Source organism: Bombina bombina, chromosome 6 (genome assembly GCF_027579735.1).
Source record: "Bombina bombina isolate aBomBom1 chromosome 6, aBomBom1.pri, whole genome shotgun sequence".
NCBI lineage: Eukaryota > Metazoa > Chordata > Amphibia > Anura > Bombinatoridae > Bombina > Bombina bombina.
Window position 1 is genome coordinate 181,926,964 of NC_069504.1, and position 21,375 is coordinate 181,948,338.

A 21,375-nucleotide genomic window follows, 5' to 3' on the forward strand; every position below is an offset into this window, starting at 1 on the left:
ATTCCGTTAAATATTCAGAAACTGTGTTCATCCCATCAATCTTATACATCTTAATAAAATAGTAAGTAGCTATTGGTGATATTAAACTTTTTTTTAATTCTTGCACATACTGTACATGCTGTTACTTGTAAATACATTTCATTATTATATCATTTATGTATGTGTCTGTATCTCTTAAAACAAGTTAGTTTAACCTCCTGTTTGCCAGTACAACTGAATTAATGTGTCGCGAAATGATGTAGGTCTAAAAAGTGTGTCACTAACATGAAAAGTTTGGAAAGCTCAGCAATAGATAATAAAAAGTCATGTGATCAGGGGGCGGTCAGAAGATGCTTAGATACAAGGTAATCACAGAGGTAAAAAGTGTATTAATATAACTGTTTGTGCAAAACTGGGGAATGGGTAATAAAGGGATTATATATCTTTTTAAACAATAACAATTCTATTGTAGACTGTCCCTTTAACAGGAGATTGTTACTAGTGCAAGCATATTGCTAAATAATACAGAGATAACTCATTTCTAGAATTTAACCAACACAAATGATGGGACAGTTTCCATATGTGTCTTAAATTATTCACATATTCACATCATGTGGTAAATATAGTCACACTGTAAGCCCTGGTATAACTGAAACTGGCTTGCAATTACTTTTAATGTATTTTGTGCTATAAAATGACTTCTAGGTTATGTTAAAGAAAGGTTGTGTTAAAGGGACAGTCTACATGGGACTGGCAGGTACCTTGTTGTGCTGCGGGCACCCCATGCCGTCCTGTGCCGCTTTGTACAGGGTAAAAGGAAAAAAGTATTTTAAGAAATAATTTCTTATTCAGCCGTTATGGGATGACAGCATAAATCCTCCAAGAGAATCTGTGGGCAGATTTGTTATGTAAACTTGATGACGCGCGGCATAGTGTCGCGCATGTGCGATATGTCTGACCGAGTGTCTCATGTAATCCAGTCCAATCACGCACACTGCTGGGAGCGATTTCTACCAAACCCACCAGAAGGAGGAGTTTGGTGGCCATGTTGAAACCGCCAAATAAAGAAAGTTTTCCCTGGCATACTGTATTCACTTTGCCCTGCGTGAGGTGGCATCGGGTGCTGTGCACAGTGCAGCAGTTGGATTGGGATGTGTGTTGGTGCCATGTGGACTGTCCCTTTAAACTGTTTTAAATTGAGAGTAAAAGTAACAGGAGGTGCATGTTGCTTGCTGTTTTATAATGCAACTTCCAGCCATATTATTGGTCAGTAACATATCCGTAGAGTTACCAATTGTCATGCAAAACAAACAAAATATATTAGATAGGCAGGACATTGGGAGAAAGAGGTATTATGATCAGACATCAGATCACACCCTGTTACCTCTCATATCTGACCTACAACTCTGTAGCTCATCATTCATATGACAAAATAAGGTCTCAGATCAGTTACATGTCCTTATATATATTGCTTTGTTATTTTACCAACTGCCAGCTGAAATACTGGACTGTCCAATTAAATACTGGATACAATAGCAACCATTAACCCAACTCAACAAGTATACAAGCTAATCCCTTTTATTTTTTAACTTAGCTATCTGGCAAAATCCAAGAGCTGGCTGTGTCACCTGTGGTAGTTTTTCAAATAACCCCTTAACAGCTCTAAAAATATTGAGGCTGCCCCCAGATCCCAATAATTGCATAAGCCCCTATTAAACACTATGAAGAATCACTCTTTACTAGAAGCATGTAATCTCTTTCCAACACCCTACAACAAAAAACAATTCTATCATGAATATAAAAGAGAAGTATTTAAACATGTTTATTTTAATCCTAAACAACATTAATCAAAAGCTTTTTAAATTTAAACTGAAGCAAGTCCAGAAATATCTGATGTACTTTTGTTATTGGTCAATGGCTGATAAGAACAATTCCCGGAGATCTGTTGGTAGAGAGGGACAAGTCTCTGCAAGCTTGACAAGAAAGCTTTTGCTAATTTAGATTATAAAGGGAAAAAAATGAATAGATTATAGACAATGAAAGGTGCTGCCTATTTTATACATCACATGTCACATACAGAAAACGTATGGGCCTTATGGGACATTTCTCTTGTGTGAAACTCCTAAACACATGAACTGAAATGCAAGAATTCCAAGGAACACATCTTATCAAAGAGTAGCCACTCCCTAGATATACAGGACCGAGCAGGGCTTATGGAATGTGGATAGAAAGTCTAGTTAATAATAAACTGGCTCTATAAAACCTTCTGTGGAACTTAGTGAGTTTATCTCATTAGATAACATTACACCAAGTTATATGAAAATAAACCAAACAATAACCACTAATAAAAACACACTTAAAAATATACAAGCTAAAACCAAAAAGTGTCAGGGTGCACAAAAAAATGATAAAGTCTGTGTTAATCCACTGGTACAAAAACCATCTCCAGGTACGGAACGACAGGAGAGAAATGAAACAATTGTGAAGGTGAGGGTTAAACCGTACTTATACTCTTCCGAGCTGCTGCTCAGGTTTTAGTATGAAAGGCACACAACACTTCCTTAATAAAGAAGAAAACTGAAGACGGGATCTCAGTTAAAAGATGTATTACATAAAATTAAGGATGACATACACTTGGGATATTAAGGGAAAGTCTGCTTCAGCACAGGGATGTGCAGTCATAGGAGGCTAAATAAGGGGTCCTGAAAAAAGATCCACCTTCAAGAAAAGTTAGCCTTTTTTTCTACACTTAATAAGCAAGCGTAAGCCAGGTTCTGAACGTTAAATGGGCTGGCTTCTGATTTGTAAACAAAGATAACAACAGAACGAAGAAAAATTGATAATAAGAATAAATTAGAAAGTTGCTTAAAATTGCACGCTCTATCTAAATCATTCAAGAAAAAAAAAAAACTGGGTTTAGTGTCCCAGTTGGCAATTAGTAATTATTTTGCAAACCAGGCTACTTATGTGGCTATCAGCCAATTTTACTTCAGTATTTCCATAGGTTAGCAAGTCACAGCTGCCGAGACCTAGATTATTTTTTAAAACAAATAATAAAAAGAAAAAAAATCTGTGGGGCCTGCCTTCTTGTTTGACAGCCTGTATTATATTTTAGGGTTAAAGATAAACTAACAATCCAATTAATATACAGTCATGGAATATTATAAAGCGCTGGGGTGGTGGGGGGTTCACATTAAGGAAGACCAACAAAATCAAAGGTTGTAGAAGTAAATATCACTTTTAATCTTAGAATCAGCTCTAACAATAAACATATATATATTTATATATTTATATATATATATATATATATATGTGTGTGTGTGTATGTGTTTCAAGGGTGTATCATAGACAGTGCCTAACCAATCTCTGACCTCACCGCACGTCACTGCTTCAGCATGGGTGAAAAACTCAGTTAATACCAGTGTTCTTTCACAAACTTAAAAGACAGTCCCACCCCCTTGTAATGTCAGTTCTGTAACTCCTCCCAACATACTTTTCACCAATAGCTGTGGCTTTTTCAAAGGTATCACGCAAAGTTATGGCTTAATAGTAACTTTATAGTAATATAGGGTAATATAAAATGACAAACTAAAAAAAAAGAACATCTATCAATCATATGAAATAGCAGCAATTAAGCATTCCAAAAAAATTATATGAAATAGCAGCAATTAAGCATTCCAAAAATGTTTGCATGAATAATATAAGCTAAAGTTGCTTAAAGGGTAACTGAACGCAAATGTTTTCTTTCATGATTCAGATAGAGCATGCACCTTTAACCCTTTCCTGCCGGGGTTAAAGTGTCTACATCGGAACAACTGTTCTGATGTAGACAAATTGAAATCACGCGATCGTGCACATGATTGCGAGATTTCAATTATTGGATCGGGTCTGGGGGGCGTCCCTATAACCCTAGGAACGCCCTCCAGACCGCAATCAAATCCAGGAAGCACAGTAGGCTTCAGGACAGCCATTGGCTTTGACAAACTATTCGGTCATAACGGCTCTAAAGCCCAGTGTAATTGTGACGGAATAGAATGGCATAACGGCGTTAAAGGTTAAGCAACCTTCTAATTTACTCCTGTTATACATTTTTCTTTGTTCTCTTTATTTATTTATTTATTTACATGTAGCGACCAATCAGCAAGCACTGCCCAGGTGCTGAACCAAAGATGGGCCGGCTCGTAAGCTACATTCCTGCTTTTTCAAATAAAGATACCAAGAGAACAAAGAAAATTTGATAATAGGAGTAAATTAGAAAGTTGCTTAAAATTACATGCTCTGTCTGAATAATGAAAGAAGAAAAAAATTGGGTTCACTATGCCTTTAAAGTGGTGATATTGAAACAAACAGCTAATTGTTCCTAATTGCTCATTGACTTGTAAAGACAATTCCCTCAGCAGTATCTCCACAAGCATGAAAACAAAAGGTAGTTTTATTAAGCACCAGATAATCTCTTAAGAACCCTTTTAAATAACATGTTTTAAATGAAGCATAGACAAAAAAAGGTCCCATTAAATCAGTGCTATTATTTACACAAAAACTAATCATTTTACAATTTTCTCTATTATAAATGTATGTGTCATGGATAAGACATTCCAACTTACTGTTAAGAGATTTCACAGCACAATGAACTTTCTTCCCTCCAGTATCCAGAAGAGTCCCATGATAGACACACCCAAAATGTCCTGGATAAGAGAAATATCAATTAATTTTGTCTTACAGATAAATTGCATCAGCTGCACCAACCCTAAAATCCAGCGATAAACAGTGAACTAGGCTTAAAGGGAGAGTCTACTCCAAAAATGTTATTGTTTAAAAAGATAGATTATCCCTTTATTACCGATTCCCCAGTTTTGCATAACCAACACAGTTATATTAATACACTTTTTACCTCTGTGATTACCTTGTATCTAAGCATCTTCTGACCCCCTGATCACATGACTTTTTATTATCTATTGACTTGCATTTTATCCAATTAGTGCAGTATCTGCCACAAACCACGGGGGTTAGCACAATGTTATCTATATGACTCACATGAACTAGCACTCCCCTGTTGGGAAAAGCAAATAAAAAAACATGTAATAATTGGCTGTCTGTAGTGGCTTAGAAACAGGCAGACATTTAGAGGTTTAAAGGTTATATAGTATATTGATATAACAATGTTGGTTGTGCAAAGCTGTGGAATGGGTATTAAAGGCGTTACCTATCTTTTTAAACAATAACAATTCTGGTGTAGGCTGTCCCTTTAAAGAAATAGTAAACAACTACATTACATTACAAAAATGTATACGGTCTTGCAATAGATTAACCCTTTCGTGACTGGGTTATAAAGTCTACATCGGAACAACTGTTCCGATGTAGACAAATTGAAAAAAACGTGCAAACGATCGCGAGATTTCAATTATAGGATCGGGTCTGGGGGGCGTCCCTATGATGCCGCAATCAAATCCTGCAAGCGCAGTAGGCTTCAGGACAGCCGTTAGCTTTAAAGGCCAGCGCCATTGTGACGGAATACAACGGGGGCAAAAGGTTTACATACTGGGTGAGTTTGAAAATGTTTTGAATGCATTATTAAAATGACCTTATATGCTGCATTTTTTTATGAATAATAAGTCTTAAACACCACTTGCCTGACTTGAAGGAGACAGGCTGTGTTTGTTGTTGGAGCAGGCCTAGCCCACAGTCATTTTGTTAACAAAATAAACATTGTTTCTTCTGTTAAGTGTGATCAGTCCACGGGTCATCATTACTTCTGGGATATTACTCCTCCCCAACAGGAAGTGCAAGAGGATTCACCCAGCAGAGCTGTATATAGCTCCTCCCCCCTACGTCACTCCCAGTCATTCTCTTGCACCCAACGACTAGATAGGATGTGTGAGAGGACTATGGTGATTATACTTAGTTTTATATCTTCAATCAAAAGTTTGTTATTTTAAAATAGCACCGGAGTGTGTTATTACCTCTCTGGCAGAGTTTGAAGAAGAATCTACCAGAGTTTTTGCTATGATTTTAGCCGGAGTAGTTAAGATCATATTGCTGTTTCTCGGCCATCTGAGGAGAGGTAAACTTCAGATCAGGGGACAGCGGGCAGATGAATCTGCATAGAGGTATGTAGCAGCTTTTATTTTCTGACAATGGAATTGATGAGAAAATCCTGCCATACCGATATAATGTCATGTATGTATACTTTACACTTCAGTATTCTGGGGAATGGTACTTCACTAGAATTACACTGTAAGAAGTACATAAAGCTGTTTAATAACTAGAAATTATGTTTAATGTTTTTGCTGGAATGTAAAATCGTTTTCATTTGCTGAGGTACTGAGTGAATAAATGTTTTGGGCACTATTTTTCCACTTGGCAGTTGCTTAATCTTTTTTCTGACAGTTTCTGTTCTCTCTCACTGCTGTGTGTGAGGGGGAGGGGCCGTTTTTTGGCGCTTTTGCTACGCATCAGATATTTCAGTCAGCAGCTCATTGTATTTCCTGCATGATCCGGTTCATCTCTACAGAGCTCAGGGGTCTTCAAAACTTATTTTGAGGGAGGTAATTTCTCTCAGCAGAGCTGTGAGAATTATAGTTGACTGAGACAAAAAACGTTTATTCTGTAATTTGTTTCCTGCTTTCAGAATTTGTTATCTTTGCTAATGGGATTAAACCTTTGCTAAAGTTGTGTTGTTTATAAGGATTGAGGCTATAACTGTTTCAATTTATTAATTTTCAACTGTCATAGATCTTCTGTGCTTCTTAAAGGCACAGTACGTTTTTAATATTATTCTAATTGAATTGTATTCCAAGTTGCAAGTTTATTTGCTAGTGTGTTAAACATGTCTGATTCAGAGGAAGATACCTGTGTCATTTGTTGCAATGCCAAAGTGGAGCCCAATAGAAATTTATGTACTAACTGTATTGATGCTACTTTAAATAAAAGTCAATCTGTACAAATTGAACAAATTTCACCAAACAACGAGGGGAGAGTTATGCCGACTAACTCGCCTCACGTGTCAGTACCTGCATCTCCCGCTCGGGAGGTGCGTGATATTGTAGCGCCGAGTACATCTGGGCGGCCATTACAAATCACATTACAGGATATGGCTACTGTTATGACTGAAGTTTTGGCTAAATTACCAGAACTAAGAGGTAAGCGTGATCACTCTGGGGTGAGAACAGAGTGCGCTGATAATATTAGGGCCATGTCAGACACTGCGTCACAGGTGGCAGAACATGAGGACGGAGAACTTCATTCTGTGGGTGACGGTTCTGATCCAAACAGACTGGATTCAGATATCTCAAATTTTAAATTTAAACTGGAAAACCTCCGTGTATTACTAGGGGAGGTGTTAGCGGCTCTGAATGATTGTAACACAGTTGCAATACCAGAGAAAATGTGTAGGTTGGATAAATATTTTGCGGTACCGGCGAGTACTGAGGTTTTTCCTATACCTAAGAGACTTACTGAAATTGTTACTAAGGAGTGGGATAGACCCAGTGTGCCGTTCTCACCCCCTCCGATATTTAGAAAAATGTTTCCAATAGACGCCACCACACGGGACTTATGGCAAACGGTCCCTAAGGTGGAGGGAGCAGTTTCTACTTTAGCTAAGCGTACCACTATCCCGGTGGAGGATAGCTGTGCTTTTTCAGATCCAATGGATAAAAAATTAGAGGGTTACCTTAAGAAAATGTTTGTTCAACAAGGTTTTATATTGCAACCCCTTGCATGCATTGCGCCGATCACGGCTGCAGCGGCATTCTGGATTGAGTCTCTGGAAGAGAACATTAGTTCAGCTACTCTGGACGACATTACGGACAGGCTTAGAGTCCTTAAACTAGCTAATTCATTCATTTCGGAGGCCGTAGTACATCTTACTAAACTTACGGCGAAGAATTCAGGATTCGCCATTCAGGCACGCAGGGCGCTGTGGCTAAAATCCTGGTCAGCTGATGTTACTTCTAAGTCTAAATTGCTTAATATACCTTTCAAAGGGCAGACCTTATTCGGGCCCGGGTTGAAAGAGATTATCGCTGACATTACAGGAGGTAAAGGCCATGCCCTGCCTCAGGACAAAGCCAAAGCTAAGGCTAGACAGTCTAATTTTCGTTCCTTTCGTAATTTCAAAGCAGGAGCAGCATCAACTTCCTCTGCACCAAAACAGGAAGGAGCTGTTGCTCGCTACAGACAAGGCTGGAAACCTAACCAGTCCTGGAACAAGGGCAAGCAGACCAGGAAACCTGCTGCTGCCCCTAAAACAGCATGAATTGAGGGCCCCCGATCCGGGATCGGATCTAGTGGGGGGCAGACTTTCTCTCTTCGCCCAGGCTTGGGCAAGAGATGTCCAGGATCCCTGGGCGCTAGAGATAATATCTCAGGGATACCTTCTGGACTTCAAATACTCTCCTCCAAGAGAGAGATTTCATCTGTCAAGGTTGTCAACAATCCAGACAAAGAAAGAGGCGTTTCTACGCTGCGTACAAGAGCTCTTGTTAATGGGAGTAATCCATCCAGTTCCACGATCGGAACAGGGACAGGGGTTTTACTCAAATCTGTTTGTGGTTCCCAAAAAAGAGGGAACTTTCAGACCAATCCTGGACTTAAAGATCCTAAACAAATTCCTAAGAGTTCCATCGTTCAAGATGGAGACTATTCGGACAATTTTACCTATGATCCAAGAGGGTCAGTACATGACCACTGTAGATTTAAAAGATGCTTACCTTCACATACCGATTCACAAAGATCATTACCGGTACCTAAGGTTTGCCTTCCTAGACAGGCATTACCAGTTTGTGGCTCTTCCATTCGGATTGGCTACAGCTCCAAGAATCTTCACAAAGGTTCTGGGTGCTCTTCTGGCGGTACTAAGACCGCGGGGAATCTCGGTAGCTCCATACCTAGACGACATTCTGATACAAGCTTCAAGCTTTCAAACTGCCAAGTCTCATACAGAGTTAGTACTGGCATTTCTAAGGTCACATGGATGGAAGGTGAACGAAAAGAAAAGTTCACTCGTTCCACTCACAAGAGTTCCCTTCCTGGGGACTCTTATAGATTCTGTAGAAATGAAGATTTACCTGACAGAGGACAGGCTAACAAGACTTCAAAGTGCTTGCCGCACCCTTCATTCCATTCAACACCCGTCAGTGGCTCAATGCATGGAGGAAATCGGCTTAATGGTAGCGGCAATGGACATAGTACCCTTTGCACGCTTATACCTCAGACCACTGCAACTGTGCATGCTAAGTCAGTGGAATGGGGATTACTCAGACTTATCCCCTTCTCTGAATCTGGATCAAGAGACCAGAAATTCTCTTCTATGGTGGCTTTCTCGGCCACATCTGTCCAGGGGGATGCCATTCAGCAGACCAGACTGGACAATTGTAACAACAGACGCCAGCCTTCTAGGTTGGGGTGCCGTCTGGATTTCTCTGAAGGCTCAGGGACAATGGAGTCAGGAGGAGAGTCTTCTGCCAATAAACATTCTGGAATTGAGAGCAGTTCTCAATGCCCTCCTGGCTTGGCCCCAGTTGACAACTCGGGGGTTCATCAGGTTTCAGTCGGACAACATCACGACTGTAGCTTACATCAACCATCAGGGAGGGACAAGAAGCTCCCTAGCTATGATGGAAGTATCAAAGATAATTCGCTGGGCAGAGTCTCACTCTTGCCACCTGTCAGCAATCCACATCCCGGGAGTGGAGAACTGGGAGGCGGATTTCTTAAGTCGTCAGACTTTTCATCCGGGGGAGTGGGAACTCCATCCGGAGGTCTTTGCCCAAATACTTCGACGTTGGGGCAAACCAGAGATAGATCTCATGGCGTCTCGACAGAACGCCAAGCTTCCTCGTTACGGGTCCAGATCCAGGGATCCAGGAGCAGTCCTGATAGATGCCCTGACAGCACCTTGGGACTTCAGGATGGCTTACGTGTTTCCACCCTTCCCGATGCTTCCTCGATTGATTGCCAGAATCAAACAAGAGAGAGCATCAGTGATTCTAATAGCACCTGCGTGGCCACGCAGGACTTGGTATGCAGACCTGGTGGACATGTCATCCTGTCCACCTTGGTCTCTACCTCTGAAACAGGACCTTCTGATACAGGGTCCCTTCAAACATCAAAATCTAACTTCTCTGAAGCTGACTGCTTGGAAATTGAACGCTTGATTTTATCAAGACGTGGGTTTTCTGAGTCAGTTATTGATACCTTAATACAGGCTAGGAAACCTGTTACCAGAAAGATTTACCATAAGATATGGCGTAAATACCTATATTGGTGTGAATCCAAAGGTTACTCTTGGAGTAAGGTTAGGATTCCTAGGATATTGTCTTTTCTACAAGAAGGTTTAGAAAAGGGTTTATCTGCTAGTTCATTAAAGGGACAGATCTCAGCTCTGTCCATTCTGTTACACAAACGTCTGTCAGAAGTTCCTGACGTCCAGGCTTTTTGTCAGGCTTTGGCCAGGATTAAGCCTGTGTTTAAAACTGTTGCTCCACCATGGAGTTTAAACCTGGTTCTTAATGTTTTACAGGGCGTTCCGTTTGAACCCCTTCATTCCATTGATATAAAGTTGTTATCTTGGAAAGTTCTATTTTTAATGGCTATTTCCTCGGCTCGAAGAGTCTCTGAATTATCAGCCTTACATTGTGATTCTCCTTATTTGATTTTTCATTCGGATAAGGTAGTTCTGCGTACTAAACCTGGGTTCTTACCTAAGGTAGTTACTAACAGGAATATCAATCAAGAGATTGTTGTTCCTTCTTTGTGCCCAAATCCTTCTTCGAAGAAGGAACGTCTACTGCACAACCTGGATGTAGTCCGTGCTCTAAAATTTTACTTACAGGCAACTAAGGAATTTCGACAAACGTCTTCTCTGTTTGTCGTTTACTCTGGGCAGAGGAGAGGTCAAAAAGCTTCTGCTACCTCTCTTTCTTTTTGGCTTCGTAGCATAATTCGTTTAGCTTATGAGACTGCTGGACAGCAGCCTCCTGAAAGAATTACAGCTCATTCTACTAGAGCTGTGGCTTCCACTTGGGCCTTCAAGAATGAGGCCTCTGTTGAGCAGATTTGCAAGGCTGCAACTTGGTCTTCGCTTCATACTTTTTCCAAATTTTACAAATTTGACACTTTTGCTTCATCGGAGGCTATTTTTGGGAGAAAGGTTCTTCAGGCAGTGGTTCCTTCTGTATAAAGAGCCTGCCTATCCCTCCCGTCATCCGTGTACTTTTGCTTTGGTATTGGTATCCCAGAAGTAATGATGACCCGTGGACTGATCACACTTAACAGAAGAAAACATAATTTATGCTTACCTGATAAATTCCTTTCTTCTGTAGTGTGATCAGTCCACGGCCCGCCCTGTTTTTAAGGCAGGTAAATATTTTTTAATTTATACTCCAGTCACCACTTCACCCTTGGCTTTTCCTTTCTCGTTGGTCCTTGGTCGAATGACTGGGAGTGACGTAGAGGGGAGGAGCTATATGCAGCTCTGCTGGGTGAATCCTCTTGCACTTCCTGTTGGGGAGGAGTAATATCCCAGAAGTAATGATGACCTGTGGACTGATCACACTACAGAAGAAAGGAATTTATCAGGTAAGCATAAATTATGTTTTTGCAGTTTAGGAACATACATGGTTAGGTTTTTGAAGACTGCCATATCTCAGAATTACAGGAAAGAGGCCAAAATTAAACCGCAGATATTTTTTCCTACACATAATTAAATATTGTAAATTACAATCTCAAAGTATTTACTGTCTCTTTAAGTAAAGGGCCAGTATAATACAATAATAAAGTGCTCCAAATTGTTACAGGGTTTTATAATTTATTGAATGCTCCAGGATAACAAAGGGATATGGTTGCCAGCTGTTGTCCACAAAAATACTGGATAATTGCTGGTGATTGGATGCAATGAAAGGTGTGGTCACATATTGCTCTACCGTAGCCCACACTACTGATCCCATGTATAGTTTTCAAAGCTAAACAGTCATTTTACCCCTTGGCTGCCAGTAACATACAAATCAATAATTTTACCTTTTTAGCTGCCACATGTAAACAGAAGTGATTTTACCCCCTTTACTATCCCCACTTTTTCCTGCTCCATATTTGTACTGTGTTGAGGCATATGATGTATTTTATATTAAGCTAACAAATGGCACTATATGGATATTTAATTGTTCATTATTTTGGTGACGCGTTTACTGGACAGTCTGCTAAAATACTGCATTGTCTGTACACCTGGCAACAAAGGGGTAAAACACATTGCTAAAAAGGGAAATTAAACACCTTGAGATTTTTATATACAATGTTTAGTTAATGAAACAGCAGAGAATCTGTCCATACTGTGCTCTTGCTACCCGATGATATCTAGCTGCAAGAATCAGTCACCCATCTAATGATAGGCATGGGATGACATTGTGGTAGTTAGTACTTGTATCTAAGCCTCTTTTGACAGCCCCCTGATCACATGACTTTTTATTTATTGACTTTCATTTTAGCTGTGTTGTGCACAACCCACTGGCGTAAGCACAATGCTATCTATATGGCTCACATGAACTAGCAGACTCCTGTTGTGAAAAGCAAATATAAAGCATGTGATAAGAGGCTGTCAGTAGTGGCTTAGAAACAGGCAGACATTTAGAGGTTTGAATGTTATAAAGGAAATTAATATAACAGGGTTGGTTGTGCAAAGCTGGGGAATGGGTAGTAAAGGCATTATCTAACTATTTAAACAATAACAATGTTAGTGTTGACTGTCCCTTTAAAGTTAGGTGTAACAGCCCACTGTGGCATCCAAGGGGTGTTTGCACCCTCTTGATGAATATCACATTGATAAATAAATATTGATGGTGGCAGCTGATATAGAGAATTTGTGGCAAAAATAAGATGGTGAACCAAAATCTAGCACTCAGCCATGGTACCTACCTCTCCCTATGATTTTATTAAAGTGCACGAGAAGGCTGTCGGCTTTAATAACTACGTGCTCCACTTCCTTCACAAGGTCTGCGTTTAAAGCACTTATGTCAATATGCACATACGACTGCAGAAGGGGACTGGCTACTTCAGAATCTCCACTTGACAATATGGGAGAGAGATCTCGATGAACGTGCTGAGCTGGCCGGCATGACCCATTTTGTGATGAATTTGGAAACTGATCTATAAAAACACAAATAAAACACATTTTAGCCACTGATTGTGTCCCAATTACACTTAAAGAGACACTGAACCCAATTTTTTTTTTTTCGTGATTCAGATAGAGCATGCAATTTTAAGCAACTTTCTAATTTACTCACAGGAGCCTATTTATGAAAGGCCTGTCCGACATGATCCGATCAGCAGATCATGTCTGACAGACCTCGCTGAATGCGGAGAGCAATACACTATCCGCATTCAGCATTGCACCAGCAGCTCTTGTAAACTGCTGGTGCAACGGCGCCCCCTGCAGATTTGCGGCCGCTAGCAGGGGGTTGTCAATCAACCCGATCGTATTCGATCGGGTTGAATTGTGGTGACGTCTGTCCGCCTCTTCAGAGCAAGCAGACAGGTTATGGAGCAGCGGTCTTTAGACCACTGCTTCATAACTGGTGTTTCTGGCGAGCTTGAAGGCTTGCCAGAAACACGGGGCTTCAAGCTCCATACGGAGCTTGATAGATATGCCCCCTAGTATCAATTTTTCTTTGTTCTCTTGCTATCTTTATTTGAAAAAGAAGGCATCTAAGCTATTTGTTTGGTTCAGGACCCCGGACAGCACTTGTTCATTGGTGGATGAATTTATCCACCAATCAGCAAGAACAACCCAGGTTGTTCACCAGAAATGGGCCGGCATTACATTCTTGCATTTCAAATAAAGATACCAAGAGAATGAAGAAAATTTGATAATAGGAGTAAATTAGAAAATTGCTTAAAATTGCATGCTCTATCATAATCACGAAAGAAAAAAAATTGGGTTTAGTGTCCCTTTTAAAGCTCCTCAATATACATATAATGCACTACTCCTAATGAAAATAAGATACATGTAAAGGGATATGAAACACAAACTATTTTTATGTTTCACACAGAGCACACCGTTTTCATAAAGTTTCCAAATTACTTCTATTAGGAAATTTGCTTTGTTCGCTTTGTATTCTTTGTTGAAGGGATACCTAGGTAGGTGTCTAGAGCACTACATGGCAGCAAATAGTGCTGCCATCTAATGCTCCTGCAAAACTGCTACCATATAGTGCTCCAGACATGTGCACGCTCCTAGGCTTACGTCTCTGCTTTTCCACAAAAGATACCATGAGAACAAAGCAAACTTTGATAATGCAAGAAGAGAGTTGTTTAGAGTTGTTGCATGATCTATCTTAATTATGAAAGAAATGTTTTTGGTTTCATGTCCCTTTAATTATAAACTTACCAACATATAACAAAGACCCAGTCAATTTAGAACCTATAGCTAAAAGCAGATGAAAGTCAAAATTAAAAAACTTTCATGATTCATATAGAACATGCAATTAAAACAAAGCAATTCTAATTTACTTCTATCATCAATTTTACTTTGTTCTCTTTTGTTGAATAGCATACTTAGGTAGGCTCAGAAGTGTGCACTATATGTGCTTGCAAAATGTTTGCAGAACTGTCTTACATTTACACCACTGGTTTTCAAACCTGCCCTTAGGTCTCCCTAACAGGCCACATTGAGGATATCTGAACTGGAGCACAGGTGAAATAATCAGCTGACTAGTAATTTTTTTTTATTTTACCTGCTCTCATTCAAGGTAATCCTAAAAATCTGGCCTGTGTGGGAGGCCATATAGAGCTGGATTACGAGTGGATTGCTAATGTTTGCGCACAAGCAATGAGGGGTTTATTGCGGTTGTTTGTACGCGTTAAGTTTATCACTCGTATTACAAGTTGAAAGTAAACACGATCGCTTGAGCGCAATTTAAGTTAAAGTTCCTCGGGTTAGCGCGTCCTCAAAACTCTGGTTAACTGTTTTTCAAAACAAAAAAGCATCACAAAACACATCAAAAATACTTCACAAAGTACAGTTACCCTCATAACAACACCATCAAAAATAAAATATTCAAAAAAATAATGCACAAATAAGTTACAAGGGCTCAAAGATATGAAATCTCAGGTGTTAGAAAAAAAGACAGGCAAAGGGCTTTAACATAAAGATACAAACATATACATCTCTAAAGATATATGTGTAAATATGTATTTATATGTGTATATATATATATGTATTTACAGACATTTGTACACACATAAACACATAAATTCATATGTACACATATATAGACATAAATATAAGTGCATTGGAGCCCTTTGCAAGTAGATTAAAACATGAAAAAACATATTTAATCAATATTCATATTTAATAAAGTGATTGGGACGATTTTATTAATGTGCAGGCGGACGCTGAGCTCCTTCTTATCCCCCCTCAAGCTCTACGCCAACTTGTGACTTCTCTATCCCTGTTGACGGCATCACCATTTCCCCATCGCCCCAAGTCCGCTGCCTCAGAGTTACACTTGACTCAAATCTATCCTCCGTCCCCCATATCGAATTGCTTTCCACATCCTGCCGCAATCATCTACGCAATATTTCAAAGATTCAACCTTTTCTGTGCGCTAACACCACAAAGCAAATAATCCACTCCCTTGTTATTTCACGACTACTATATATTGACTACTACAATAACCTACTTACTGGCCATTCCTCTTTTCCGCCTCTCCCCTCTTCAATCCATCCTAAATGCCTCTGCCAGGCTGATCCACCTTTCCCGTCGCTCTGTATCTGCTGCACCTTTCTGCAAGTCCCTTCATTGGCTCCCCATTCACAGCAGAATTAAATTCAAAATTTTCACCCTTGCCTACAAAGCGCTCACCAACACTGCTCCCCTCTACCTATCCTCTCTTTTTTTATTTTTTTATTTATATTTTATAACAACAATGTGCCATAACATTAGAAAACACAAAATGAGGGGGGAAAAAAAGAAAGTACAATATTATCGCCTAGCAAGGCACTAAGAATATATGTTTACATCGATGCTTACATCAAAATTGCATTTTTACAGAACTGATAAATAAAACTGGACTTTCTTCCATCCGAGATTCTTCGGCAAACTGTCGGGAGTTTTATAATTAATAGTAGGCTGCCGGAAAAAACAGTAGCTCATCTTGGAAAAAAATAAATGTTTGGAATATTGAACCTATTAATTTACCTCTATATTCCTGTGAAAAAAATAATTGAAAGCTACCAAGTAAATAACCTATTAGATAATCTGGATTCCTCGCCTGTCCTATACCACTAGCCCTAATTAACTGATAATATTGGAGCTGAAGTTCCAAACTATAGTTTGTCAGGGTTCCTCAGTCTTGAAGTCTCCTATATAATCTACCTCCCCCAGAGAGAGAGCAGGGAAGATGGAAAGAAAAAGGAAGAAAAAAAAAATACCCCCCTACCAAATACCCAACATAACTATTTCTGAATTTCTGAATGGAAAGATCAGATGGTCAATTTCTCTGGGTGGGAATATTTTGATAAAATTAGACCATTTTTCAAAAAAGGAAGATATTTCCCTATCAGAGTTTAAATCCGTAGCTAAATGCTCGATTATGTATTGTTTTTTGAGGTATCTCTTTACTTCGGTAACCATTGGAGGGAGGTTACTCTTCCATTTCTTAAAAATTAAATTTCTGGCAACAAGAATAACAGAATTTATCTTAGACTCCTTTAAGGGTAAATTCTTATCCACCAGAAAAATTATTTCTTTCAAGGCGAGTGTAATAGGGGTTTAAATACTTTGAGTAACCAACATTCTATTTTATTCCAAAACTGCTGTATTTTGGGACATGTCCAAATCATATGTAATAAATTTGCGGCAAGAAGACTACATTTTGGACACTTATTGAAGTTCTTGTTATGCCACCTGTAACCTTTTTCAGGAGTATAATAAGTATGATATAATAGTTTTATATGGGACTCTCTCCAGGTCTCAGCAATTGTGGCATGACAAAGCAACGATATAGAGCGGGTTACCTGGAGTTTCTGGTCAATAACATCAGCGGTGAGATTTGTCCATTTTTGGGCTATATATTCTAAGTTAGATCCTCCCTTATGAGGCCAAATAAAAATACTATGTAAAGATAGATAGAAGACCTGATTTGGCCAAAACTGGCCAGTTATCTAAATTTCCCCATGACCATTTCCAGGAAAATTTGTTGACTAGCTGCTGGACATAATGTCTAGCTTGCAAATATGCGAAGAAATCGCGGTTACTTAAAGGGACAGTTTACTCAAAAATTTTCTCCCCTTTAATTTGTTCCCAATGATCCACTTTACCTGCTGGAGTGTATTAAATTGTTTACAAGTAGCTCCTTTACCCTTATATTGGCATTTGAAATTGTTAATTTGGCGTGTGGTATCCCCACCTATTCTGAAAGTTTGTGGCCGCGCGTACCAGCTATAGATAAGCTTTGTAAACACAGCCAGCAGAAGAAATTACACTCCCAGTGTGATAAAGCAGAGATAAGGTAATAAAATGTTGATTTTCCATTGTTCTCTCAAAGTATTGGTGATTGTTTTAAGGACAGATATAAGATAAAGAAGCAGGTATATTTGCACAATGTGATACAGTAATGAGATCGGATTATACCTACAAGCTCAACCTATTTTATTAGGTTGTGGCTTCAAAACACAAAATCAGAGCTTTAATATACACAAATAAGCCTTAAATAGCTAATTTTCATACATTTTTACTCTGCAGTTGGTAAAAAAAGCAATTGTAAACACATTAAGGGAAAAACTATTTTACAGTATACTGTCCCTTTAAGTCAAATTCTTGTTTCAATTCTTCAAAGGATTTAATATTTTCTGCAACTGAGTTTACAAATTGTGATACAAAATATAGACCTTTCCTGTGCCAATTCTGCAAGGATTGTATAGGGCCCTCAATTCCTCCTGTATGTGTTTGTAAATTTTGTCCTGTCTCTTACAAGTTTTATATTATTGTTTTATTTTAATGAATTGTATCCATGGACAGCGCTGCGGAATATGTTGGCGCTTTATAAATAAAGTATAATAATAATAATAAAATAATAATAATTTTGTGTGAAATTCTTGTGCAATGTCGCCCCCTGCACATTTGCAGCAAATCGGCCGCTAGCAGGGGTATCAATCATCCCGATCATATCCGATGGGGTTGATTGCTGTCCGCCACCTCAGAGGTGGCGGACGAGTTAAGGAGCAGCGCTCTTAAGACCGCTGCTTCTTAACTTAGGTTTCCGCCAAACAGCAGCATCCGCTACTTCTTAAATTGGCCCCTTAGTGTGTATTTAATGTAAATATTTGACATTCCAATGTTCTGCACACCCTACTCGCGCAAACCCATTGCATATTCTCATGTGTGCTAACCCAAGATGAAAATAGGAATATTTCACATTGCAATGTTCTTCACATAGCAGAATATGTTCTATGTATTTATAAACAGATATTCCTATATCTGTATATATCTATACCTATATAAAATCATATATACTATATATATATATATATATATATATATATATAAATGTGTGTGTGTGTGTATATATATATACAGTATATATATATATGCATAGCAAAATACCATCAGATATATGTAGAAATATTTATTTATGAATAAATAGAACAGATTCTGCTATGTGAAGCACACATGAGAATATGCAATGGGTTTGCACGCGAGTAAGGTGTTTTTTCCACTTTTTTTCTTTACTGACTTCTATGGGAGAATACGTGAACGCAATATTCTAGCTTCGACTTTTTGCGTTTGTCGGGTTGGTGCGAGAGTGAAAACAGTTTACTTTCAACTCATAATACGAGCGCAACCTGACACGTGCAAAAAGCTTACTTCTAGCGCAGTTATCGTGTTAAATAGCGCTCCACTTGTAATCTGGCTCATAGTGTTTAAGACACATGCACGCTACAGAGCATATCTAGAAGTACTCTTTAACAAACAATACCAAAAGCTTACCAAGGTTTGCTTTTCAACAAAGGAGACCAAAAAAAGTAAAACAAAGTCAATTGTATTTTTTTTACTGCATGTTCCATATAAATCACAAACGTTTGTTTAACTGTCATGTTTAAGTAATGCTGGGAAACACATTCAGAGGGCAGTGGAAAATGCTGGAGGCAGTTGTGCCTTTCAGCATTTTCCAGAAGACAAGCAGTGGTGTTTTGTTTAAGGAATGCAAGTGAATTTATATTTAAATGCATCTCACTTTTATTTTCTGCAGTGCTGTCTTATTTTCACATTGTTTGTGCCAAGAAATATACATCCATAAAACCAATACATTTAATTCTAAATAATAAATAAAATAATAATATATACACATACAGACTACAGAATTCTATAAGCATTTCAATAAATATATTCTATTTTCAATGTATAATATATACACCATCTGCATGCCAACACGTCCCTCAGTATTTTCTCTGTTATTTAATTTATATATATATATCCTATATTATAAAAGGCAAGTGTTTGTCTGAAGCCGTCATGCGCAGTACAGACAAACACTTGGCCTTAGAAAGCGCACAGCTGATCGCACGCGCACCCACCCGACCTCGCACGCGCACCCCTGCAAGTGAAAACAGCAGCGCGAGGACCGGGCAAGTGAAAGAGCACAGCTGATCGCACGCGCACCCCTGAGAGAGAGAGAGAGAGAGAGAGAGATACACAATAACACGGCCCGTGTGAACGGGCTTTAGGACTAGTATATATATAAAAGAGCAAATATCATGACATTTACAGTGCAAACAGTCTATCCAGAATAAATTTCTTAGCAATATATATTTTTTTAATTCAGGGCTGGCAGCCGAATAAATGGTAAATTTAATCTAAATTATGTATGACCCCAACATGCATGTTTTAATGACTTCCCTATACTGATAGCCCTCCTAGTGCAGGGGATACAAACCTATGACGTGTGCTCAGGGTGGTACATGTGGAATGCAGTGCTGACAACCCACAGTACTGCTCGTTTCAGTATGACGTAGTCTAAGGAATGTGTAAGGAATTAGCTAAATAATATTTTAGGTTACAGTAAAGTCAGAAATAAACTTCCATGGCTTAGACAGAGAATGCAATAAAAAAAACTTTCTAGTTTACTTATATTATCTAATATGCTTTGTTCTCTTGATACAATTTGTTGAATAGGATACCTAGGTAGGCTCAGGAGCTGCTGATTGGTGGCAGCACATATATGCCTCATCTTTTTGGCTTACCCAATATGATAACTAGCTCCCGGTAATGCATTACTGCTTCTTCAACAAAGGATAACAAGAGAGTGAAGCAAATTAGGTAATAGAAGTAAACTGGAAAGTTGTTTAAAATTGTATTCTCTATCTGAGTCACGAAGAAATAATTTAATGACCCTGTTTACTTGCATTATGAAACAGGGCATAGTCTTTTCATATGCACTTTCTGAGGCACCTACTGAGCACGTGCAAAAGTTCACAGTATATACATATATGATTCTCTGATAACCTAATGGCTGTCACATGATGCAGGGGGGCAGGGAAATGGAAGGACATTTTAAAATTTGTCAGAAATAAAAAATCAGATTTTTCAATTCAGAGAAACTGCTATTGTGTTCTATTTTTGTGTTAATTTGATGACTATGGAATTTTTCTGTTTTTATTGGTCCTTTCATACAATGCAAATTCACTTCAGGTATTTCCAAGCTCCATTGGACATGAAAAGGTTAACTCCATGGGACTATTGTAGGACGCACCCAAGAAATATGTGTATTTATTTTTATGTCAAGGTACAGTAAATATTAAACTAAGGAAATGCCAGAAGGTGATTCATATCCTGCAGTTAAAAAATGATGGTCATGATGGAAAATTTACTTTTATCTGGACTGCAAGGAGACTGGCATAAAAGAATGTTGATTTCATATTGCTGGTTATCAGCCAGTTGAAAGCAAACATTCTGAGGTATTTGTGACTCGTCAGTAAAGCCTCACTGCTGCTGTGCACGCTGAACAGAGCAATTCTCCAGCTTCTGCTGCACTCAGAGGATTAAAGGATATTTTACAAGGAAAACTCTAAGGCAGGTCAGAGAGGCGGAATATGCATTCAATCCCATCACTTCTAATTTGAGCAATAATATTATATGTCTGTAAGGCCTTTTACCTGATAGAGCCAACTTTTGTTTTAAACAAAACAACCTGTTTTCAATGTCAAGGAAAATATAAAATGATATCATAAAAAAAACAATATACTGATATAAAGTAATATTTTTATTCTTACTTATGTAGATTGAAATGAATCATTAATATTTAACAGAATTATACAATGTATTGATTTATCTGTATATGTAACAAGACACCTCTGGAAAACACTAATGATTCAGAGAGGGCAAGTCATTTTAAGACACTTTTA

The 21,375-nt window shown here is 38.6% G+C and overlaps 1 protein-coding gene across 2 annotated transcripts in view; it reads right to left on the bottom strand.

The window, feature by feature from the left end:
- MET (MET proto-oncogene, receptor tyrosine kinase) overlaps window positions 1-21,375 on the bottom strand; it is a 278,950-nt gene that overhangs the window by 33,312 nt on the left and 224,263 nt on the right. For both annotated transcript variants that reach the window (XM_053716691.1, XM_053716690.1), the window contains 2 exons: window positions 12,889-13,119; window positions 4,584-4,664 (listed from right to left, as the gene is read on the bottom strand). In XM_053716691.1, coding sequence (XP_053572666.1) covers window positions 4,584-4,664; window positions 12,889-13,119 — 312 coding nt within the window. The remainder of the gene's footprint in view (window positions 1-4,583; window positions 4,665-12,888; window positions 13,120-21,375) is intronic.